The sequence below is a fragment of the Hypoxylon fragiforme genome (assembly GCF_022984875.1).
Source record: "Hypoxylon fragiforme strain CBS 206.31 chromosome Unknown GGS25scaffold_10, whole genome shotgun sequence".
NCBI lineage: Eukaryota > Fungi > Ascomycota > Sordariomycetes > Xylariales > Hypoxylaceae > Hypoxylon > Hypoxylon fragiforme.
In genome coordinates this window covers 1,054,230-1,077,952 of record NW_026054765.1, presented here as the reverse complement: position 1 = coordinate 1,077,952, position 23,723 = coordinate 1,054,230, and the positions used below count along the sequence as shown (strand labels likewise).

Genomic DNA, 23,723 nt, shown 5'->3' with positions numbered 1-23,723 from the left:
TCTGGAAGACTTAGGCAACTAGGATCGGATTCCATTTCTGTCGGGTAAGCATCATCGCTACCTGCCTACTGGGTAGATCACCGGTATGTCGGTAGACGACAGCCTATTTTGCTTGGCATTCGTCTGGTGAATTCCAAGTTTGTTTCGACGTTGAACAAGCCCCTTTGCTAAAGATCGTGGACGTATTATATAGAAAGCTTCACATCGTGTAGATTATCTTACTAACCTTGACATAGAACCTTAGCTCGACTTCATTTTATGACCTGCAACAACGACAATGCACTCTCCTACCCAAATACCAACGGACATGATGCTAGACCAAGAATGGCTCGAGAGTATGGACCTAACCAATAACGAACTCACATCTCAGGAGTCTCCATCAGGTGCTGAAAAGCCCGTCGACTTCTCCCTCTCAACGCCCCTATCCGAGCACGACTTCTTAGGAACCGACAACTTTTCCGATCAGTACTTCGATCACTTTCTACAGAGCGATATTCAGCAAAGCCATATGACTATGGAGCAGAATTTTGGGATGGACTTACAAGCACCTCCCGAAGCATCAACAACAACAGCCCCTGGAACCTGCACCAACCCAGAGACATGTATGATATTAGGCTTGAACACACTTCGAGGCCTACATATACCGTACCCATCTTCATTTTGCATCGTAAACCAGTCAACAGCATATCACCAGCCACGGATGGTTGATGAGGCACTCAGCAACAACGAAAACGCTCTCGACGCCGTGAAACGGATCGCCGAATGCCCCTGTATATCCAAGAGAACAGTACGGATGCTACTACTCGTTATCTGCGAGAAACTGATATCCTGGAACGCAATAATCCTCTGCGATCAGGGAGAAGAGCGGGCTTCTGCCTACAGGAGCCTTTTCGAGACAGATGGGTCAGAACGTCTGGTCACGGGGAGTCACATGCCCGTCCGGGTTGGACAGTTCTCAGCCGATGCCAGCCTTGGGGGTCGAATCCGTGCGTGCATAGTAGTAGACACATTGGAACGCTTACAGACGGTCCTTGGAGATGTCCTACGGGATCCTTTTCCTGGGGATGTGAATAGCGAAAGCTCGAATGGAGTGGTGGAAGTGCTGGACCGCCGACTGAAGGACTTGAAAGCAGAAGCAGCAAGCCGTCTACAAGATGACCGACGATCATAACCACAATGTTTGAAATTCATTAGGACGCCTTATCATAAGGAAAATGTACAGTATCCAAACAACTTCATCAGCCCCTTTCGTCGGTTGTTACATTAGCCTATAGATAGTTGTGATTTATGTATTTAGCGTACCTAAATAAAAGCGACGGGGTAAAAAGTACCTACATTATACAATTTGAAGTTTGCCTCATTGACATTGACATTTCTTCATCGCATTCCACTAAAGACTAAGTACCATTCACTTGAGTACTTCAATACATACCCAGAACTGTCGTTGGTGATATTCGTGTAACACGTGTGGCCTGCATGTGTTACACAACATAAAATACTACCCAAGTTGGAATATTCACAGTGGAAGGCGTCTTCTGATTGGCCAGAAATTCAGCGTTTAATGCAGTGTCACGTAAATTGATCAGCTCCAATTAGGGCTATGTACCTACCAGGTACTATCTCCAGGATTTGCGTAGAAAATGGCATTTTCCATTAAAATTCTTGCATCTCCCAGGTTAAATCATATAATATCACGTGGCATATTATTCGCGAAGATATGTGAATTAGTTGACATGTAGATCTCATCTTCTTGCAAAGGCTATCCTGGAATAATCTATTAATGGATGCATTAAACAGGGTGCATTGCATATCTGCCTACCTTAGGTAGGTACCTAACCTAGTAGATTGGTGACATTTCGAAAAAGGTAGACTGTTGGCCGTTACCTACATACGTAGTTTCAGCGGTTTCCCTCTAACGCCAACAATCAACGATCAGCGCGAAGGCGAAGGCCGATTTCACGATTTAGCCTGACTCATCACCCCAGCTCTCGCGCTCGCGCTTAGTGCTTAATCCTTCGCGACCTCTAGGGCCATACATACATATAACGGCCCCCAAGCCGCGCTCGTTGGAAGGATTCGCCTAGTTATCTGCCTACTAATATACTACCCAGGACCTTACCTTGCCTACCAGGTGCCTATCTCTTTCTCGGAGGCCGACCCTTGGAACCTCCGATCTATGTCCCCGACTTATAACTTGGAACTGCTCGGTACTTGAATCGAATCCTTCGCCCTTATCAACCGACCTCAACTTGATCTCAACCTCTTCCTTGACCTTGATTTTAAACATCGTCAAACGATTTTTGTACCCAAGCATCCTATTTTACTGGTAGAATTGAAAGCGCTCAACCGCCCAATAGCAGATTCCAAAGCACCAAATTGTCGTGCACATCCCTACAAGTCTTCCCTCCCCTCCCCTCCCCTATCTTCACCAAACCACTATATACAAAATGGCGAGTAAACTCATCATTTACCGCGGATTCCCCGTGAAGAACGCCTACGTCTGGTCACCCTTCGTAGGCAAGCTCGAGACTCGCCTGCGCTTCGCCGGGCTCCCGTACCAGATTGAGCAGGGCTCGCTAGGCCAGGCACCCCGCGGCAAAATCCCCTACGTCAGCCTTCCGGGGAGCACAGAGCTTATCAGCGACAGCGCCTTCATCATCCGCAAGCTCGCCCAAGACGGACAAGTACCGGACCTTAACGCCAAGCTAACGCCGGTCCAGCGCGCTCAGGACCTGGCTCTGCGCAGCTTGTTCGAGGACAAAGTCTACTTCATTCAGGCGAGTTGATGGAGCTACCAAATTTTGATCGAACCCTGTCGGCTAACAAATGTGCGCGTCAAGACTCACGAGAGATGGAATGATAACTATGTCACGATGCGCTCGACCGTCATGGCCGCCATCCCCTACCCAATCCAGGTGCTCGTCGGCCTGCTGGCCCACAAAGGCGTGATGCGAACCCTCCATGGACAGGGTACTGCGCGCTGGACCCCCGAGGAGCGGCTAGCCATCCAGCAGGAAGCCTGGCAAGCGGCCGATGACATACTATCTGAGGCACGAACCAAGGCAGCCACCGACAGCAAAAAACCGTTCTGGGTCTTCGGCGGCCCTGAACCCACAGAGGCAGACGCTACGCTCTACGGATTTGTAGCCTCTGGTCTCGTTTGCGAAGCGTAAGGACTACCCACCTACCCGCCAAACCCACCCACCCCTTCTACACTACTTTTTTCCCGCTAGGAATGTCCCGCTGCCACGTACGTAATGCAATGCTAACAGAACCCCCCATATATATGTAGTGCGCCGGAAACACAGAAGAGCGTCCGCAGCCATCCCGTCATCTTGGATTGGGCTGCCAGGATCCACGACCAGTACTTCCCAGACTACGAGAAATGGTCCGAGTAAATGGGGGTACCTACCTACTATCGCTGACGACAACTTATTAGAAGATACAAGTGGCTGGTTGGGTAGAGTCGCTAGTTTCAGGGAAAGAAATGAAGCCACCGATACCTACCTGCCTACAATACTACCTAGGAGACATTGCCCCCCGAGAGGGTTTCGACCCCTCGACTACAAAATTCTCCAAATCGTTAGTATTACGTTGGGCCAAGTCTGGAAATTCGGGTTGGGGAAAAATGGAGAAGAAGTTGAAACGGTTTAGAGCGATGCGAAGATGCCCATACTCGTCCTAGTTCTTCAAGGCCTAGGCTAGATGGGAAACACCACCCCTGAGAAGATTTTGAACCACTACCGAAACCGAAATGCACCTAGTTAGTACCTAATAGCTACACATCATGATATGTGCTTACCTACCTACCCTACCACTAGCAAAATACAATTGAATCGGATTGCGCAATATTATAACTTTACGTACATAATACGTGATAAACCGTGCAGGTGGTATGATTTTCGTAGTAGGTCGTCTAGGACTCTAGGTATACTCACTCGTTCAAGCAACGTTACAATACCTAGGTGGCTCCCTTTAAAAATCCAGACGTGATATAATGCTAAGAGCTATGGATAACTATCGTTACTAACATCTCACCTAACAAGAATTAGCCGCACAGGTCTCAAATCTGATATGTGATTCAAACTTAGATTTGTGTTCCAGACCTGAGACATCTAACCTACGTCGTTAACACACGATATTGCAATACAGACAGACGGTGAGGCCAGTAGCATAGTTAGTTACCTAATCTAGCGCACACCCCGCCCTAAAAAGAACTGAAAGCCAGGGGGGGCTCCACTGGAGAAGCTCGATCCCTACCAGTCAAGGATTCTAGAATGCACAACATCGCCTTAGTTCCCAGGCATCCATTTAAACAGGGCTAAACAAGGCAGTCTATCCCTGGCAGACGCCCGCCAACGCCCCACACAGAAGCAATGGCCGCAATTGCGATGAAGAAAGGGTAGGCTATGGGGCGGGCATTGCAGTGATGCTTGTTTAACTGTGCCGCATTCATTGTCAGGGCTACCTATGGTACTCAGAGATTAGGTAACAAGATATCACATAAAATACCTAGTAAGTGGTTAGTTATAGCGAATATACTAAGAATGGTCAGTGATGCTGTGATTGAGTGAACTTTTGCGTATCAGGGTTGATTTAATTTGACTGCCTGGCAGCATAGCATATAACCAACATTGAGTATTATTAGCATTGCTAGGTAGGCTATGAATTGTATACCTACCTACATGTAGGTAGTAATGACATGTATTTGCCTGTCATAAAACATCAATGATAGGTATAGTTATTAAGACAGTTAGTCAGGGGCATAAACCAGCGCTTCAATTGAAATAATTAGGTAGGTAGGTAGTTACTTAGCCTACGGGCCAACAAGCCGGTCCGGCTTCTAAAATGCTTGACGCTAGCACCCGAAGCAAGGGGGGACCGTACCCAGGTACCCTCCCTCCACTGTCCAGACTCTCGAGATTCAATTCTTTTCTCGCTATCGCGGCTGACGTGAGGCAGCACAATTCACCGTCCCTGCTGTGCGGTACTGTGCCGCATTTCCGCATCTCAGCCCTTCGAAGCTTTTTTTATGGCTCCAGAGCCTTTCATACATGCATCAAGGCGATGTATGTAGCATGCGCTTCTTGCGATTGCGAGATAATCAATCACAACGCAACCTGTCAATGGGTTAGGTTAGGTGATTGATTCAATTAATTTTGTAAGCATAAAGTCATGTGACTTATTGCCGGTCACGTGATACCCCATTGGGTAACCTACTGCGTTTGCATTCTCATGTATTTGATGCGTTCTCTGTTTGTTCATACTACATACTGCATACATACATGTATTATTCTTTGCTGTTTAATACAACTTCTCGCTCAATGATTGTAGTGTCTCACAATCTTTGCTCCCTAAAAACACCAAATATGAGTTTGGCTTGCAATATATTGGACCTGAAGTCCTGTCGTATTTTTATTGCCTCGAGATGAAGATGCCATGAGGCTTTCGCCTATATAGACTGAAGTTAAGTTATGCATTATGTTGTGTAAGCGACAAATTCTTCATATGTACGCGCGCTACATGTTAGGGCAGAGCAACGCAGGTTCCCGTTCAAAGTAGCATGATCTTTCTCTGGGGGCGGGAATCGACATTGGATCGTTTGAAGCATTCGGAGATGGGCAATGGAACATGGGCCATTGCATACATGTACCATCCACGACGATGACCAATAGCTGCCAAACCAGTGTGCGGTTAGGTACCTACAGTATACTATGTAGTTCTACTACTTATCTCATATCCATGCCATTTATTCAGATTGTTTTCTACAACAAAAGAAAATGGAAAAAACGAGGTCAAAGAAAACACATTACCATTCATCAAGTTATTGAAACCTTCCAATGATGCCACCAAACCAAACGCCCGCTTTTGTCTGCCGATTGCCGACAATCCAGGTATGTTACAAATCATCATGAGACTTGATGCACATCCATTTATGTTGTAGACCCAGCACAGGAATATCATGATGGCACGTAAGGTTAGTCCGGATTGGGCTGCCCAAGCCCTAGCTGAAGCTGGGTACAACGACTCAGGCTTCCTGCGTGATATTCTATTAAGCGAGTTCGAGCACAAATCGCCAGCTGCCGTCCGTCAAGAAGCCAAGGTGAGATCAGAAGCGATATTCAGCAGCTATGATACACTCCACGAGATCATGATTCGTCATGAAGCTACAATTAGGAAGCGGTGGGGAAAGAAAATACGGCCCCAAAGGCTCAAGATACTGTTGAATGCCTGGCCGGGCATGCCCGTAATGCATCGTCCAGATTTCGATGCAATCCGAAAGTGTTCCGCGCGAGGGCAATACCTAAAGGCCGATCCTCAATATAGGTCAGAGTTCATATGGCCGTACATCAACCAAGAAGATCTTGTACAACCCAAAACGCTGCTATTGCTGCTTAATGCACGAGGTCGTCATCCCCCATTTGAGTTCTCCGGTACGGATGGGGCTGCCATGCACCTGGGTCACGTCACAAAGGCTATCATACCCATCTTCTTAAGCAAGCATGTCATGATCATAGACGGAGCCACCAACGCTACAGACTATGGCAGATTAATTTCATGGGAGGACCATCCGCACGCTTTTGTCTGGATGATGACCCGGAAGCAGTATTTACCAGGAGAAGGTCTTCTTGTCTTGGAAGCACAGGAAAGGCTTTTGAAATTTCTAGTAGATTGCTGCAAGCAGATTCTGCATGATGTTCCAGAGGACACCCTAACAACTGATGCCTTCCCTGTTCAACCCGAGCCAGCAATTCATGTCGAAGGCGAGTCGAGCGGTCTTGGATCCCTTGCTTTACTGGCGGCAGAAGCTCCGTATCGAGTCCCCACGCATCTCGACCTAGGCCGAATTGTATCTCTCCTCGGCGCCAGAGAATCTGCCGCCGAAGATCATCTTTGGGCCTTGCGAGAAGACCCGAGCTACTTCGCTGAGCAGCTTGAGGACGCGAAGGAGCATCGATCAGAAATGTTGAAAGATATTAATGGGGATATACACCCTACCCTTAGACCTGGCCACGAAACCACATTCTGGGCTCGCCTCATCGGTCAAGTAGTCGCCTCCGCCTACGCCCAACTGGAAGCCTTCTCGGAGCTTCGCCGGCAAGCCAAGAACCTACAAGAATTACAGCAGAAGCATCGCTCCAACATAGATCCTACTAAGGATTTGCCTCAAGAATATCGATTAGCCATTCTAAAGTTCCGCCATTACGCAGACAAGCTAGCTCAAGGCCATTTGGCTGTACTCAGGGATGAAGTTCCTGCATCCCCACCGCTTCGCTCCCGCTATGTGCGATGCCAACCTTGGAACAGCACATCATCCGAGATGGACATCCGACTAAGACGAATCGTTAAAGGCAGCACCGTTGAGCTGGAAACGAATTGGCTGCTGTCAACCTTGATGGTCGACGGGTTCTCCCTATTCCTAATCAGCATGCCCTTGATCCTAGACGAACTCGAGAGGTTGCTGCAAGCGGAGAAGAGTGCATCAGACCTGTTATCCGCCCGCGTCGCTGGAACAATTGGAGATCTATCTATACTATCCCAGTGCATTAACCAGATCGACCTGTACCTCCCATGGGCGCGAACCTTCGAGCACGTCACACTAGATCAACAAAACAGCATCGACAAGGATTACACGGAAACCTTCGCACCATGGCAAGAAATATCGGCTGCTCTTCAAGCCGATGACCTTCAAGAGGTGGCAACGCTAGCTAACCCTCTGCGCAAGAAGTTCTTCTACCCGGTAGAGAAGCGCCGGACTAAGGAAAACGTGGAAACGCTTCGACTGGCTGAACGCAATCTAGACGACGTATGGGACAGGCTCGATCGCCTGATGCACGCCAAGTGTGGAAAGATGGACAGAACCGCGGCACGGCAGCTTCTATCGCAGCCTCGCATCTTGCAACGCACGCCTCCTTGGACTGCGAAAGCTCCCGTGGCAACTAAACAACAGGAGCAGAAGCTGGATGATCTGGATACTTTGTACCGACCTTTATCAACGCTCTATTTCGGGCTCCACCCCCAGGAATCGAAAGACGCACAAGACATCCAGAGAACCAAGCAGAAGACCAGAGGAGTACCGCAGCAGGCCCAGCCCCCGACAAGCCCATCGTCACCTCTCGACACCGAGCTCGCGAACACAGAACCCCAGCCCGCCCCTATCACCGTCGACTCCAAGTCCTTCAAGGTCTTCCGCACCCTCTTCTTCAACCCCGAGTCGACCTCCACGCCGGGCGAGATCGCCTGGGCCGACTTCCTGCACGCCATGACATCGACGGGCTTGTTCTCGGCGGACAAGCTGTACGGCTCGGTGTGGCAGTTCGAGAGATCGGATGGGCTGGGCCTGGGGAGGATCCAGTTCCACGAGCCGCATCCGCGGGGCAAGATCCCGTTCACGATCGCGAGGAGGTACGGGAGGAGATTGAATCGCGCGTTTGGGTGGAGTGGGGAGACGTTTAGGGTGAGGAGGAGGGGGTAGGCGTGCAGTGGGGGGGGGGGGGGGGGGTGATGGGGTAGATGGACTCCAGGTTGCAGTGACTTGGGTGGTCTGGTTGATGTTGCCTGGGAGTCAGAGTATTAATTCTACGTGTTGTAGATGGTGGGTGGATCACGAGATGACGGTTTTACGAAGACATGGGAATACGAAGACATGAGGATATGAAGATACCAATCCAAACCTGAACGTTACTGAAATCCACCTCTCGATGCCAGTGACTAGGTAACATGTATACGTGAGGAATACTAGGTAATCGATTTTAATTTACACAGAGCCTGCCAGACGAGCTCCTTTCCCAGGTAGGGAGTAGGTAGGTATAGGTATTGAGAATGAAGCAACCCCCCCCCCCCCCTCTGTCCCATCCATACCCCCCTTCTACTCAAATCTACAGCCCTACGATAATAGACATCACAACTCTCACCCCTTCCTCCGCCTCACCCTCAACACCTCAGTCATAGGCGGCGCAATATGTCCAAAGAACCAACGATTAGCCGGTCTTCGAGGGATCGGCTCGATCTCGTAGAGCAGCGCGATATGCGCCAGCGCGATCTTCAACTGGTTAGCGGCGAAGAAGCGGCCGGGGCTACGTATAGGTAGGTAGTCATGATGGTCAGCGCTCTTCCTAGACGGGTTGGGATTGGATGGGATACGATAGGGGTGGTGATGATGATGATGGCGATGACGGTAGGTAGGTAGGTAGGTACATACCAAGCATGGCGGCCATGACTAAACCCCAAGAACGTCTCGCTCGTCGCAACCAAACCCCGCGCCTTCCCGTTTCCCTCCCCCTTCTCCCCCATAACCCCACCCACGAACCGAAACGCCCGATACCGCCGCGCGTCAACATAGATGTCCTCGTCGTGATGAATGCTGTACCCCGAAACGCCCACCTTGGTACCGAACGGGATGCGCGAGCCATCTGGAATCGTGACGCCCTGGGGCGCGACGACGGTCTTCATGACGCCGCGCTCGATGAACCCGTTCAACCGGAGGCTTTCGCGGAGGGCGGAGTCGGTGTGGGGAAGGGTTGTTTTTGACCAGGGTTGTTGGTTTTGTGGTGCTGCTGCTGCTGTTGTGTTAGGGGGGCAAGCGGCGGTGGTAGCGCGTAGCACCTCGTCGCGCATTCGGGCTAGCGAGCCAGTGCACGAAGGAGAGGCCGCGAGGTCGAAGAGCGTGTTGGTGAGGGTGATGGCGGAGGACTGGATCGCGGCGAAGGCGAGGACGGAGAAGCGGCAGGCTATGACGCGGGGGTCTAGCTCCGTGGGGTTGATGGTGGGTTTGGAGAGGGCGTGGTCGATGGCCCATTGGATGTAATCGTTCTGGAAAAAGTTAGTCGGTGCTTACGAAATGAGTAGTAGGTAGTTGCTGGGGGGGGTTTCTTCATACCGGAGAGGGGGCTTCGGCTTTATCCTGGGGCCCGTACTTGCGCAGATTTTCGAGTCGTGAGAGGATGGTTGGCATGAGGAATGCGCTACACCGCTGGTATTGGATATAGTCATACAGGGTGAAGATGGGACCGACCAACCTAGTAAGCTGATATATCAGCCCAGTCGTTATTGCTAGAGTTCCTTCACTTACGGCTTCAGAAACCTTGGAAACAGACTTATAGCTGCGGCGGTGAGAGCGACTTTCCTAATGAACTGACTACAGGCTTTTAAGAAGTCCGCGTTACGACATAGGGGCACTCCCACCAGTACCCTAGTTGAGAGCCGGGCGACGAGGGTGAGCATCGTGTCGTAGACCTTCACTTCGCGCCACTCCTCGGTATCTGTGCCCCAGATCTCTTCCAGGCAAATATTTACCTCTTCCACTACGTCGTTGGTAAAAGTGTTAAGTCTCTTCGTGAGCTGGTGCTGGATAATCTCTGGGTGAACGGGACCATCGACAAGGTTGGCATGTAAGAAGGTGTAGTCTGCCTCGAGGAATTGGCGGTTGACCTTTTCCTGGCTCAGCACGGTGTCTGGTTGCTCTAGAAGCCATCGGATCTGTGAGTTTGGCAGGATGATTTGAGGCCCGTTGATATAGTATGGTAGCACGTAAGTCTGGCCGAGCTTGGAGTACTACATCGTTAAAATTAGAATGAGTCTTGGAAATGCTTTGGTTGGTTCTTGATATCAGACTTTACCTTGCTGTACCCCTCGTCCAGAAGAGCTCTCAAATTCGTTATGCCAGTTAAATTTGCTTTAGCTCGAGCCCAGCGGCTCCCCTTTTCTCCGGTCCCGGCCCAGGGGAGGTTAGGTGGGAGTGAGGCGTTCGAGAAAAGACGGAGAACAAGGTTCATAAAGGTGATGGCTATAATAGTTACTAGAATTACTGCAGAAGCGATGAGGACTGTATGAGTGAAGACTGCCATGCTATTCGGTAGGCTCCGGCACGAAAAGGGGAGCAGCGAAGAGCGGTAGGGTAAAGTCGCTACGATGAATGAATACGATAATTCGTCTTCAATATATAATGAAAGGTTCTTCTGCTTGCCTATATAGAAGCTATCCGACTAGAATTCATACATTTATCTTGCATTGTCTAGGCATATATCTCGGCCGGAAGGTAGTATTAACGTTGGGGTTTGAGTTGGAGGGAAAGCAGTCAACACTGCTGATGATGCTCGATGGCTTTCAAGACAGGGACAGTTGAACTAGTATTGAGGTTGACTTGAAAGAATAATGAGACATCTGTCTTTGACACTAAAGAGATCTTCATCTTTGAACCATGCATCTCGTCTATAATTGTTCGGGTATTATTAGCATAGCGATGTCTTCAAGCAGGAGTTACGTATAATCGGACAGTGTGAAATCAGTAATGTTCAGGTAAGTCCCTAGTTCAGTATTTTTGAGTAGTTATCAGTCATACCAACTCAGGACATCGTAAGTCGGCCAGTATCTTAGAAGATAGGGGGGTAATCGGACGGAAGTTGGATAGTGAAGCTAATGACGTGTAGGATCATACTGACTACCTATTCACTCTAACTTCTCACCTCTTCGTTAATTGAAAGTTCGATAATTGTGTAAACAATTTTCCTAGTAAGAGCCTGCGCATACCTGTACGACTATCAAATCAGATGGGAGTCATCAAGAGTCAAGTGCTTACTGCCCAGTTGAAGATCACATATTGTACTTCGTGACCGCAGCCATAGGCCGATCTATCATTTCCGTACGACAGGAGCCAGTCTAGAAGTATTCTGGAAATTATGGAAGGCCCGCCTTATATCATTCTATCTTTAGAAAATTCCAATATCTCGGGTTGAAGCATGAGTAGTGGGCTGTGGCTGCAACTCTGGGCTAATCAGAGTTCAGTATCGAGAAACGGGAATCCAGGAACATAATGATAGTCGAGGGAAGGCTAGAGAAACAGGTCTTAAGTGTCTAAGGTTGTTCTAAGGAAATACTGCTGGGCGCACGAAGTCGGATCTTTTCGTCCGCTTTTCGAGAACAGTTAGATCTTCTATGTGGGAGACGAGAGTATTGTGGGGGTCCATACTGGATAGGTATTATCAGGGACTCATCTCAACGTAACTCTTTACCAGATACAGCTAGATGAAGCAGATAGCACTGTAAATGTTTCATATGTCTCTCAATATATTGATCATGTGCAAAATCCTAGCACAAAGGCGCTATGGTGCGAGTCAAGTAAGACCCAAGTAGCCGGTTCCTGAAGATCATTCAAAGATGGAACAGTCAGTCGGGACGAACCGCAGGTAAGACCCTGCCGATCTACTTAAGCCTTATATGAATTTCTGGCCGGTCGAAAATTTAGGATTGCGTGGCGTTTATAAGCAGTACGTCAATACCACATCTCTTATTTCGACTTCAAATAAAGTAAAGGGTCGGCGATTGCACAGTCGTAGGAATGATGAATGATGAAGGTGTGTCCTTGCACGTAAATCCTGGGTTTTGTCTGGAAAGAGGTTATACAGACCGAGACTATCACTCAATGATGTCTACTAGAGTTGACACTTGCTTGAGCTACCATCGACAGGAATTTGGGTACCTATCTACGAGTACGGCCTCGCCGGAGCAGAAAATAGTTCACGATATGCGACGTACCTTTGATCACCATCTTATGTGCTCGAGTTGGTATGTTAGCCAAAATAAATGGAAGTTCACTGGGCAGCTAATAGGCGGTGGTGTATATAAGCAAGCTGGCGATGACTGGTCAAGCCCAATAGAGAGCTTGTCGATCATAACTCAGGTTAGAGCCAGATAATTCCAAGACTCAATCCAACGCTGAAGACCACCGACCTACAATAATATCATTAGCCCACCATGCACATCTCCACCATCCCTCTCACCCCCTTCTTCCTCTCCCCCCTCCTCTCGTCCACCCTCATCACAGCCGCTACTCGAGAACCCAACCCCATCCAACTCTCCCCCATCCTCGACATCCTCAAAGAAATTGGCAACGCGCCACCGCCCTCGTTCCTCTGGACGCCTCGCCCATCTCCTAGGTGCGCGGCCGTCAACGCGGGGGAGCTGCAGTGCTGCCAGGGGACGTTAGCAGGCGACCTGCCGCTGATCCAATGGCTCGCGGCGCTGTATGGGTACCGGTTGAATCCGAACGATGTTAATGGTGTTCTGTGTAAGTTTGTCAATTCAATACCTGCCTGATCAACCACTACTTTGAATAGGAAGTGGCCCCCTTTTCGTTTAAGCTTTGTAACTGACGGGGGAAATGGTTGCTTTTAGGTCATGGTAATCTGGAGGGCTGTCCCGGCGTGAAGGTGTGTTGCCAAGTCACGGCACTGGTGAGTTAGTAGTAGATGTCTACCTACTACCTATCCCTCCTTGTATCTTGCTTCGTATATAGTGGTTGACCCTGTGGCTGAAATTTCGTCTTACCTAGAATCCGATGCTGTCCTTATACTGTCAGGACTTCAAGTGGGGAAAGTGATATAACCTGCAATGTTAAAGACAGCCTAAGGTGACACTATGATGCAGCCCTAGAGGCATTCACGGATGGAATATGGAGATAGGAGACAATGGTGGTGGTTCTCTAAAACAGGCGTCTGGATGGTTCAATATTTGAGTTTGGTGGTTTCTGTCTATACATGTGCCGTCCGTCCATAATTGTACATAAATCGGTATCTATACAACCACACGAGTGGCTGCTTGTTTGCGATGTGCCTAGAAACACATGTACTTGTACAACGGCACGCAGCATACAAACAAACCCGCTCTAACACCAAAGATACTTGCTTCTGAGTGGTAATGTAATACAAGTCTATAAGGGGTATTTTATTTTTGACGTTTCAACGTGTTCATCGCCATTTCTATCAACCCGTCTTTCGCTTCGCTGGCAGGGAACGCATTAAGCGCAGCGATCGCTTGTGATGAGTAATCTTCTGCTAACGCCCTCGTTTGTTCGATACCGTCGCTTTGGTAGACTAACTCGCGTGCCTAGGAAACATGGTTAGCAGATCCCTTATAAGACGCGAACGACACGTGGATGGGCCTTACCCTTTGCACGTCACCCTCTTGCAGGAACTTCCGCCCGACCAACTTCCCCAACTCCGGTGTTGTCTTCCATGCGAACAATAAGGGCGCAGTCGCAAGTCCTAGCTCTAGATCCGCCCCGGCCGGTTTTCCCAAATCTTTCCCAGACTTCGTATAATCTAGCATATCATCGACCAATTGGAATGCGAGACCCAAATTCTTTCCGTATGCGTAGGCGGCATCTACGGTGGCCGCGTCTGCTCGCCCTAGAAGTGCTGCAGCTCTACAAGATTTCGAGATCAAGCTAGCCGTCTTGAGATATGTTTTTTGAAGGTAGTATGTGAATGTATCCTCCGACCACTTAGGATTCCGCTCGTCGCGCTCCGTGTTCTGCAGCTGCATGAACTCGCCTTCTACCAAGTTGGCAATAACGGTGGCTAGGAGTTCGACTACTTCGGCATTGCGTAGTCGCGCTAGAGCGACTGAAGCTCTTCCTAAAAGGAAATCGCCCGCCAGAACAGCCATCTTATTACCGAACTCGGAATTGGCGGATGGAGAACCACGTCGGGACACTGAGTGATCTATGACGTCGTCGTGCAGCAGTGATGCAGTATGAATCAACTCCGCGATTTCGGCAAGGCGCCGCTGGGAAGGTAACACGTCGCCATCGGAGGATTCGGGCTGCGAGGAGAATTCCGGCGAAGAGGGGTTATCGTCAGATAGTACGTCGAGGGGAGAAATCGCAGAGTCTATCGTTGCCGTAGAATGCGATGGGGGGGATTCCGGAGCTTTAGGACATAACGAAGTCGCTCTAGACATGAGTAAAACTATTAGTGGCCGCACATGTTTTCCCTCGCTTTGTGTGTAGTATTTTGCGATTCGATCCAGAGAAGGATTTCCCGAGCCTAGAAGATGCCGAATACCGCCAGTCAAGTGCTTCATTTCCTTTGCGACAATTCGTAGAGGATCTATAGGTAGTTCGGACTTGGTAGCTCGAGTGACCGCATTGGACACCATATTCGAAGCTACCGAGGCTGCCGCCGCCCATATTGAGGATCTTTTGGGACTATTATGATATAGCGATTTTGATATGCGTATCCGAAGATCTAAAGAGGCCGCTCTACGGCAATCTGAACATGGTGAAAAAACTGTTGGTCGGCCCGCTGCGGGTCGAATTTTGAAGAGCACCGAAGCTCCAGTTCGAAGCTGCATTGCGACTGAATATCAGTTGGGATTTGGAAAATTTTCCAAGAATCCAATTGGTTTAAAGAGGCTGTGAGATAGGTGGACGGAGCATTGGCGATAGACCCAGGTTGTATTGTGATTCTTTTTTTCCTATTCTTCTTGTCTTCTTTTCCTCTTTTTTTTTCATTAATAATTGTCATACAAATGACGCTGATTTTCTACCACGAGTAAAATTTACCGAGGAATTGGAAATCGATCGTATGCTTCGATGTGGCACGGTAGGTACCCGGGTACATAGATGGTGTGGCTAAGCTTTGATAACTCGCCTAGAGTCGGCGTTGGAACTTGGAAGGTCCGATCTGTGGCTGACTCAGTCTAGAGATACATATGTAGGTTACATAGGTACATACATGCCACTATGTAAACTTCAATGTTCATCAGTTCACTCGTTTTTGAGTTTCTCATCTCACTTTCTCGACTTGAAACTTAATTCATCTTCTTCAAACATCATACACCATGGTTCTTCTTACTATGACCCCCTCCATAGTAGAGGCACTAAACCAATTATCCAAGACAAATATTGGTGATGTTGCCAAAAGCCACGAGGGTAATTCGAATATGAATGACAACGTTGAGCCATCATTAGAAGATCCGTCAATTGGAAAACCCATAAGCCATGGTCAGATTATCGATATATGGACGACACTAAAAGCTTCAGAAGGAGGGGATAAGATCAAGCTGGAAGAACTCTTGCGTGGCGCCACGGTCTATATCCCCCCACCACCTCCGAAGCCAGAACAGGTTCGGCATCGCTTTCTTTATGTTGCTTGACTATGCGATGTTGACTCCCGTGCCTATAGACACAAGAATATAAAGCATTGATGGCTAGATTACGACACGAAGAGGAAGAAAGGTCGTATGAACGGATGCTAAAGAAGGCACCTCCGAGGGAATCATTCGCCCGGAGGGATCCCACAGCTCCGATGGCGCATTCGTTTGCTGAGGTCAATAGACCCTCTAGAGCGTCTGATATAGGTGATGAAATCGAGCATGGAGACATTCAGAAACAGATAACACTGGTGATCAATTTTTTGGTCAGTGTCTTTGGGTGCGCTGCAGCTCTTTGGATGGCAGCAAGATGGTGGAGCGTCCCAGCACGGCTCTTCCTGAGTTTAGGTGGCAGCATCATGGTTGCCATCGCCGAAGTTGCAGTCTACTCGGCTTATACATGGCGAATGGAAGAGGGCGAAAAAGTGGAAAAGAAAAAGAAGGAAGTCAAGAAAATTGTTCAGACTTGGATTGTTGGAGAGGACGATAATGGCCAGAAAGTTAACGATGAGCCCTTCAATCTAACGGCCCAGGATGATGCAAATTCCGAGACTAATCTTCGCCGAAGGAATAAAAGTCCGACATGAATTCAACAGGCCACAAAACTTGAATCCGAGATTTATACATATCCGTTTCCGCCTTTTTTTCTTCTTTTTCTCTATTCTAACTTACAGACCGCACTTACATTATTAACTGACCCCTTTACCGTGTATACAGTGCAAAATAGTGGTCTTACTAAAGTTGTTAGCTTAGGCGGGCAGCTGCCAAGCTAAACTCACCACCTGCGAAATACAGTACAGTATCATTAATTATTCTCCACTTAAGTAACCCCACATTCGCGTTTACCCGCGACGCGTCTGCTAAAATCTGTACCAATTTACGCGACTTTTCTCCCTTACTAGGCAATTGCCAAACTATCACTATCCTCGACATCTGAATGTTTAATCCGTTTGGTCTTAACTTGCGCAATATTTAAGAAATGCCTTAAGCTGATCTGTAATATTCAAGAATCTACCTAATAAGAAAAAGTTATATACTAGGTAGCCATCGATATGGAGCGACCAACCATTAAAGCCCACGATACAGAAAGGTTTGTACGGCGACAACTAATAATCCATGGCCTTTGCTAATACTGGTATCACAGGAGTAAAGACAAGCCACCTCGGTCGTTAGTTTTCCGCCCTCTCAATGCAATTGGGAAACAAGCTAATCCGTACAGACGACCACTACGAACATATAGCAAGCGCCCTTTGTCAAATGATGGAAAAGAGCCCGTATCGAAAAAACGGCGTGTCGAAGCTGAGGAACAAATCGTAGAATGCCAGGTTGAAACAACACAACCCACACGCCCTCCTTATGTTCGTCAACCCATTCCGGCCATACCCCCAGCAACGAATGGCTCAATCCTGAGTTATTTCAAAATTATGCCATCCGCACGAAACCATGCGTTATCTTCGACCGAGCCTTCACCTGAACCTTCGTCCGAACTGGCAGAACCTACAAGCACCCCGCCGTCGTCTCCTCCTATGCCAAATATTCAACTAAGGAAACGACGAAGACTTACCACTCGCGTGCCCTCTCGAGCTACATCCGAAGACTTGAAATGCCCAACAGAACCAACGAGAACGGACGAAGAAATCACAGAGTCGCATTTTATTGGCGACCATCATATACCGGTGAAAGAAAAAAAGGATACGCTATCCGATGTCAGCGCGGACACGCTCAATCAGAAAATACCACTGATAAACAGATCGGAAGCTGGAAGACGAGCACGGGCCTCCAAATCAGCCACGGTTCAGACAACTTTAAGCTTATCAGCAGATGAAAAGGGATTTACGGAATGCAAGCAATGCAACATGCTTTATAACCCCTTACACAAGCAAGATGCAAAATTCCACGCCAAGCGTCACGCAGCAATATTGAAGGCAAAATCGGATCAGCATGATAACGACACGTCGGGTTGAGCGTCATAGTTCACGAAGTTACCTCCTATTTATTTGCCTACAATAAGACGATACTTCATAGTTGACTATGCTCCCGCATTGAATATCTCCTAGGGGAAATTTACTAGCTTATGTCCCAATTCATATAACCTAGTTCTGTCACCAGGCGATCCAATTCCGTGTCACTAGAGAAGGGGCGTTGGAATGGATGGTATGCTACGGGCCATCCCAACAACTGTAGCCGTATCAGGTGTGGGCGCTCTTTTCGTGCCATAACTCTCGGCAAGGTACACGATAATTGTAGGAGAAATCTGCAGCTCGAGACTTGGTACCCAAACTGCGCAAGCCTAGGACGTCGCACACGCGTCACATTTTTCGCATGGCCATTCCTGTGGTGTTTGTATGAGCTGTGCGACCTATGGTTCGGAATTGTCATCCCGGGAATACTCAAGCTGGTAACTTGAAAACCACGAACAGGGTCTGACTGAAGACGGCCAAACGAGAGCTTCTGGTGGATACATGCAGCCGGGCAATTGAAGTCGGCATTGCGGCCTTCGAAGTTCAGCCGCAGCGCGATTAATTTATCATTGGGCGAAGTCTGACGAGTCACTGAGGAGATTCCCCTGGCATCCTGCCGGCAAAGCTTGGCATAAATTGTGTCAGCAATTCTCGTCGGCATTCCTCTTTTTCCCAGCCGCCGAATCAACCATTCGTCATTTATAATAGATGACGACGCGCATCACTTCTAAGAATCAGCATAACGCTCTCCACAATTCAAATCACATGTCAGATATCTGGATATTGTAGCACGCCATATTACGACAACGGAAACCGGGCGATCTCGCCTCTCACTCGCCTACCGCTAAGATAGCCGATCTACTTGCCTTCCCCACGAAACATTCAGTCGACAGTGTTGAGTATCCTGAGAGGCGCATTATCCCATCCCAGTTCGAATTGATTGATACTGTCTTAAGTTACCCCATCTATCCCACTTAATCGCTACCTGATTACGAGGATGCGGTTCTTCCACCAACGATGCCCAGGCTAACGGTGATCCTTTTTTTGCTTGGGTATTTAGTCAGACTGTGCTTCTAGGCATTGGAGTAGAGCCGATAAGAACCAAAAGAATATTGGATATTTATCCCTACTGGTACCACAACATATCACATTGACTATATACTTAGAAGTGTATTTATTTATGGAACATCGGGACGATTCTGAGTGTCCCGTTACTTTGATTTGGGCACAACCTAGAATACGAATCCCAGTTTTAAGGAAACCCATTGCGCCCACGTGCTACTCGCGGGCGGGCTTTAAAAACAATAGTTTAAAATACGATGATCTTGTACAATATATGCTAAGCATGAGTTCAACCTATCGAAATACACCCACCATAGATAACGTATATGCTATACCACATGCTATTTTAAGAGGAATCAATACCCAATGAGATGTTAGTATGGGTTATACAACCAGTGCGGATATTTGATTGTTCTATACTGGGTAGGGACCTAGTATAAGGCTGTAGGGTTGCCAGGCGAGTAGGGGGTAAAGGGAGCCATTCGTGTGGAGCATGTAGCTCCGACACTGAATAATATGGTGTTACCTGTAACCTCCAGCGCTATCATGATAATGCCTCCAGCTACCTACCCTACCTAGTGCAGATACTCGGAGCATTTTCTTCGCGTCTCCAACACCAGGTTCCAAGATGTAGTAATCTATTTTGTGCGCGAGATAACTAACGCAACGCCCAGTAATAAATATATAGATTCCCCTGTCTTCCCAGTGCCGGGTATTCTTTTCTCAAGAAGCCTAGAACGTTTCCTGCCTACCTCCTAGGTAGGCAATATCAAAAGACCGAATTTAACCACTAGATTCCTTTGAACTGCCGATCATTAGGAGAATATGAAATACTCGCTATCTTACACTAACACTAGGCCAAGCCATGGCCTTTTACAGTCTTTTATATATCAATTGATCAATATAATATGTAGGTAGCTCCGAGAATATGGTGGTCGCTCCGTAGCAATCAATTGGCTTTTAGAGGTTCCAGACGGTCCAGAACATTCAATGCGGTTCTGCAGAGCGCCCCCCCTTAATGAAGAACTAACAAAAAATTACCTAAAAGGGTAAATTCGATACGCATTCGGCCAATCATGTAAGAGAAGCTAGGCTAATCGCATATGCCCCGATAACGGTTAGGTTACCCAGGTAAAATCGATCAACTGCTGTATTGACGATGACTTCCAGTTTTTCAATCTGCAAATCGATTACTTATAGGGTTACATGGATATTTGTAGGATGGGGGCCGTATTAAGAAGTCCCCCATCTCCAGACAAGTAAAGCACCTGATCACTACTATAACCATGTGTGAAGCTGCTTCAATACATAGTACTATGTGTATTAGGTATACGTATTACATGAAAGAAATATCCATGGAGGGTGTTTTCTCCCCTGTTTGGCTCAAACAGCAGAATTGGAATTATATTCTTCCATGGCTCTTATGAACCATCACACCATGCAACCCGAGAGCTGGGACAGCAAGGTTGTCTTGCATTGCATCCTGTAGTCCATCACTGTTGATACATGTAGAATATCACTTCAATGTCTACATACGTAGTGCTATGTACCTGGGTTGTGACTAAAGTAGACACCTAAGACACACCTAAGATCGTACAACTTAGGTATTCTTTGGCTCCATCATGTAGTTACTCCAATTTCGATCCATCCCTCCATACATTAAACGGCCACTTACAATCACTTTTTCATCATTTATCATCCTGCAGTCATATCTAGATCTCTTTCTTGGGTAGCCTTTGCTAACAATACACGAGCTTCTTGTTATTAACGACTCGCCCGATCTCCCCGAGAAAAACCCCCACTTAATATATCGCCATCGTTCTAACAGCACGGAACTTTCCAGACCGTAGGAAGGCAAAGATATTTCCACGTTCATGAAGTCATATATATGTCATGTCGTTTCCTAAGATGCAGGAACCAACCAATCCAACGCCCAGTAGGGTCTCAGATAGCACTACTAAACCAGTCCCTCTTCCTGTAAGCTATAGGATATCCAAGCAGCCATGTGCAAACTCGGCACGCCGACAGCTGCCATCTCATTGGCCGTCACCTTTGCTTCGCCTAATGTGGCAGCTCAGGAACCGTTCACGAATTTCACCATCTACCCCGAACTTGCTGACCCACCTGTTATAAAATACTCTCCCCTTAGACCACCCGCCATACCTCTAGCTGTCAGGAGCCCCTACACTAGTACCTGGTCATCTACTGCCGGAGGTGGAACTTTGAACAGCCAAAATCCCATATTTTGGTTCGGCCAGGGGTTAGGATGGGAAGGGATTGTGGTGGTCGATGGCAACTCATTCGAGTACATGGGCAGGGTCATCAACGAATATCCAGAGCTCCCCTATTTCAACTCGTCAATTCCAACAGCAGTCAGTTTCGACTCTCAGTACTCAAACTTTACATTCTTGGCTGGTCCAGTAACTATCACTGCGAGCTTCTTCTCACCCGTCACCCCCAAAGATATCTGTCGAAGTTCTATCCCGCTCAGTTATTTGACTACCACGGCGACGTCTAACGATGGCCGCCCCCACCACATACAGTTCTACTCGGACGTAAATGCTCAATGGATAGGGCTAGGGAGCGAATACGACATCATCAAGGAGTTCCACACCGGCCCGGCATCCGGCAACGGAACGGTGAATTCTACCAATACGCCGACGAGCTGGATACTGCGCCCCAGATATCCCGTCCTCTTTGCGGAGGCAGCCGAGATTCCGCGATGGGGAAACTTCTCCTACAGCACTAGTTCCATGGGAGCTACGAATTTCACCTACCAAAGTGGTTCTGCGACCAGCGTTCGATTTGGATTTATCAACAATCGCTATCTTAACAACGATGCCGGGTCAGCTATTCGTGGCTTCGGCAACCAAGAGCCCGTGTATGGCTTCTCTCACGACATGGGCACTTCACTGGAGGCATCAGTCCGTTATACCATCGGCTCAATCCAGTATCCCGTCGTACGGTATCTTCACAAAGGCGGGTTATCGGACTTGGCTCCTTGGTGGCAAAAGTGTTACGGGGGAATGCATGACATGATCCGCTTCCATTGGAACGACTTCGACACCGTCACGGAGCTGGCCAACGAGTTTGAGACGGAGCTGCGTGATGATATCAACGCTTTCTACAAAGACAGCGAGCCTCCGGTTCCTGTCCCTAGCAACCGCACGCAAACTGCAGCCTATACAAACGGCACAACATATACGGCTCAGGATGTTTTGAATGGAACGGACCAGTACGGACAATACTTCGAGTTCGACCCGAACTCCGCTTACGGCTACCTCGAGCCAGGCAACGGTACGGGCATCGCCGTGCCCTTTGTCTCAGAAGCAGAGTCGTACTACGCAATCGTAGCACTCTCGGCGCGCCAAGTCATGGGCGCCTACGTTTTCGCCGTCCCCCCCTCCACGCCCGACAGCTCGTCAGCGGACGACGTGGAACCTCTCATGTTCCAGAAGGAGATCTCCAGCAACGGCAACATGAACACCGTGGACGTGCTCTACCCCGCCGTCCCCTTCTTCCTGTACGCCAACCCCACCCTCCTCAAGTACATCCTCCAACCACTCTACGAGCTACAAGAGGGCGACTTCTACCCAAACACGTACTCAACCCACGACATCGGGACGCACTTCCCGCTCGCAACAGGCCACGTCGAAGGGACCGACGAGTACATGCCCGTCGAGAACAGCGGCAACGCGATCCTGATGAGCTACGCGTACTACAAGTTCACGGGCGACTCCGCGTGGCTGTCGGCGCACTACGGCCTGCTGAAGCAGTTCGCGCAGTACCTGATCGACTTCTCGCTGGTCCCCGCCGCGCAGCTGAGCACGGACGACTTCGCCGGCGAGCTCGCGAACCAGACGAACCTCGCCATCAAGGGGATCGTCGGGCTGCAGGCCATATCGGCGATCGCGCGCGTCGTCGGCGCCGCCCCGGACGCCGCCCTCTTCGCCGAAAAGGCGCAGTCGTACTACGCGGCGTGGGAGGGCTACGCGATCGACCCGTCGGGGTCGCACACGCTGCTCGCGTACCAGTGGCGCTCGAGCTGGGGGCTGCTGTACAACGTGTACATGGACAAGCTGCTGAACATGGGGCTCGTCGACCCGAGGGTGTACGAGATGCAGTCGAGGTGGTACGCGCAGGTGTCGCAGACGTTCGGCGTCCCGCTCGACAGCCGCCACCACTACACCAAGTCCGACTGGGAGGTGTGGACGGCCGCGACGTGCGGCCCGGGCACGCGCCGGCTCTTCGTCAACGCCATCGCGCACTGGCTCAACGGGACCAGCACGAACCTGCCGTTCTCGGACCTCTACGAGGTCGTGGGGACCGGCGAGTATCCGCTGCAGATACCGCATTTCGCGGCGCGCCCGGTGGTCGGGGGCCACTTTGCGCTGCTGGCGATGGGGAGGACGGGGTTGACGGCGGGGACGGAGGCGGCGGGGGATACGAGGGGCAGTTTGTTTACGAGGGGGGGTGTGGAGCCGTTGCCGGGGTACAAGGCGGCGCCGTATAGGAAGAGGGTTGTGAGGAGGAGGGAGAATGAGCGGAGGAGGCCGTTGGAGATGAGGGGGTTTGGGAGACCGTAGGTAGGATAATACATGGAAGGACTAAGATGTTTGGATATTTCAAGGCATCGTTGTTTTCTTTGAGTCTTCTCTTTCACTCCCCTCCCCTTTCCTATACTTGTAGATGCTATATATCTGGCGTTGATAGGATCGGTGTAGTATCCTTGAATAATTCCTGTTTCATTGGAGATAATATTGAAAG

General features: G+C 49.1%; 9 protein-coding genes across 9 annotated transcripts; 7 read left to right on the top strand and 2 right to left on the bottom strand.

Moving 5' to 3' along the window:
• Nucleotides 1–168: 168 nt before the first annotated feature.
• GGS25DRAFT_510202 (uncharacterized protein) lies at nt 169–1,376 on the top strand. The gene has a single exon (XM_049262631.1). The coding sequence runs from the start codon at nt 278–280 to the stop codon at nt 1,169–1,171; it is 894 nt and encodes a 297-aa protein (XP_049112218.1). The 5' UTR covers nt 169–277; the 3' UTR covers nt 1,172–1,376.
• A 388-nt stretch (nt 1,377–1,764) lies between these two features.
• GGS25DRAFT_81116 (uncharacterized protein) lies at nt 1,765–3,596 on the top strand. Its single transcript, XM_049266038.1, has 3 exons — nt 1,765–2,777; nt 2,841–3,169; nt 3,293–3,596. Exons 1-3 carry the CDS (start codon nt 2,448–2,450, stop codon nt 3,396–3,398), a joined length of 765 nt encoding a protein of 254 aa, XP_049112217.1. The 5' UTR covers nt 1,765–2,447; the 3' UTR covers nt 3,399–3,596.
• A 2,369-nt stretch (nt 3,597–5,965) lies between these two features.
• On the top strand, nt 5,966–8,476 carry GGS25DRAFT_528173 (uncharacterized protein; the record flags this gene model as incomplete). Its single annotated transcript, XM_049265161.1, has 1 exon — nt 5,966–8,476. One exon carries the CDS (start codon nt 5,966–5,968, stop codon nt 8,474–8,476), a length of 2,511 nt encoding a protein of 836 aa, XP_049112216.1.
• A 435-nt stretch (nt 8,477–8,911) lies between these two features.
• GGS25DRAFT_526186 (cytochrome P450) lies at nt 8,912–10,847 on the bottom strand (the record flags this gene model as incomplete). Its single annotated transcript, XM_049264935.1, has 5 exons — nt 8,912–9,077; nt 9,203–9,813; nt 9,881–10,019; nt 10,073–10,554; nt 10,620–10,847. 5 exons carry the CDS (start codon nt 10,845–10,847, stop codon nt 8,912–8,914), a joined length of 1,626 nt encoding a protein of 541 aa, XP_049112215.1.
• A 1,906-nt stretch (nt 10,848–12,753) lies between these two features.
• Nucleotides 12,754–13,095, top strand: GGS25DRAFT_526185 (uncharacterized protein; the record flags this gene model as incomplete). The annotated part of the gene is made up of 1 exon (XM_049264934.1): nt 12,754–13,095. One exon carries the CDS (start codon nt 12,754–12,756, stop codon nt 13,093–13,095), a length of 342 nt encoding a protein of 113 aa, XP_049112214.1.
• A 351-nt stretch (nt 13,096–13,446) lies between these two features.
• On the bottom strand, nt 13,447–15,235 carry GGS25DRAFT_81082 (hexaprenyl pyrophosphate synthase). The gene is made up of 2 exons (XM_049266036.1): nt 13,945–15,235; nt 13,447–13,884 (listed from the first exon to the last, which is right to left on the bottom strand). The coding sequence occupies exons 1-2, from the start codon at nt 15,130–15,132 to the stop codon at nt 13,723–13,725; spliced, it is 1,350 nt and encodes a 449-aa protein (XP_049112213.1). The 5' UTR covers nt 15,133–15,235; the 3' UTR covers nt 13,447–13,722.
• A 386-nt stretch (nt 15,236–15,621) lies between these two features.
• On the top strand, nt 15,622–16,520 carry GGS25DRAFT_526183 (endoplasmic reticulum-based factor for assembly of V-ATPase-domain-containing protein; the record flags this gene model as incomplete). Its single annotated transcript, XM_049264933.1, has 2 exons — nt 15,622–15,906; nt 15,966–16,520. 2 exons carry the CDS (start codon nt 15,622–15,624, stop codon nt 16,518–16,520), a joined length of 840 nt encoding a protein of 279 aa, XP_049112212.1.
• A 233-nt stretch (nt 16,521–16,753) lies between these two features.
• Nucleotides 16,754–17,949, top strand: GGS25DRAFT_81096 (uncharacterized protein). The gene is made up of 3 exons (XM_049266037.1): nt 16,754–17,023; nt 17,078–17,098; nt 17,153–17,949. Exons 1-3 carry the CDS (start codon nt 16,986–16,988, stop codon nt 17,895–17,897), a joined length of 804 nt encoding a protein of 267 aa, XP_049112211.1. The 5' UTR covers nt 16,754–16,985; the 3' UTR covers nt 17,898–17,949.
• Nucleotides 17,950–20,959: 3,010 nt separating this feature from the next.
• Nucleotides 20,960–23,542, top strand: GGS25DRAFT_528163 (DUF1793-domain-containing protein; the record flags this gene model as incomplete). Its single annotated transcript, XM_049265160.1, has 1 exon — nt 20,960–23,542. One exon carries the CDS (start codon nt 20,960–20,962, stop codon nt 23,540–23,542), a length of 2,583 nt encoding a protein of 860 aa, XP_049112210.1.
• Nucleotides 23,543–23,723: the final 181 nt, after the last annotated feature.

What these genes read in the sequence shown, in the direction of transcription:
- GGS25DRAFT_510202 (XM_049262631.1), top strand. Translation starts at nt 278, where the DNA reads ATGCACTCTCCTACCCAAATACCAACGGACATGATGCTAGACCAAGAA.
- GGS25DRAFT_81116 (XM_049266038.1), top strand. Translation starts at nt 2,448, where the DNA reads ATGGCGAGTAAACTCATCATTTACCGCGGATTCCCCGTGAAGAACGCC. An exon ending in ACAAAGTCTACTTCATTCAG is followed by an intron (nt 2,778 to 2,840) that starts GCGAGTTGATGG and finishes GTGCGCGTCAAG; the next exon opens with ACTCACGAGAGATGGAATGA. An exon ending in TCTGGTCTCGTTTGCGAAGC is followed by an intron (nt 3,170 to 3,292) that starts GTAAGGACTACC and finishes ATATATATGTAG; the next exon opens with TGCGCCGGAAACACAGAAGA.
- GGS25DRAFT_81082 (XM_049266036.1), bottom strand. Translation starts at nt 15,132, where the DNA reads ATGCAGCTTCGAACTGGAGCTTCGGTGCTCTTCAAAATTCGACCCGCA. An exon ending in AAGAGGGTGACGTGCAAAGG is followed by an intron (nt 13,885 to 13,944) that starts GTAAGGCCCATC and finishes CATGTTTCCTAG; the next exon opens with GCACGCGAGTTAGTCTACCA.
- GGS25DRAFT_81096 (XM_049266037.1), top strand. Translation starts at nt 16,986, where the DNA reads ATGGAGCGACCAACCATTAAAGCCCACGATACAGAAAG. An exon ending in AAAGCCCACGATACAGAAAG is followed by an intron (nt 17,024 to 17,077) that starts GTTTGTACGGCG and finishes CTGGTATCACAG; the next exon opens with GAGTAAAGACAAGCCACCTC. An exon ending in AGTAAAGACAAGCCACCTCG is followed by an intron (nt 17,099 to 17,152) that starts GTCGTTAGTTTT and finishes TAATCCGTACAG; the next exon opens with ACGACCACTACGAACATATA.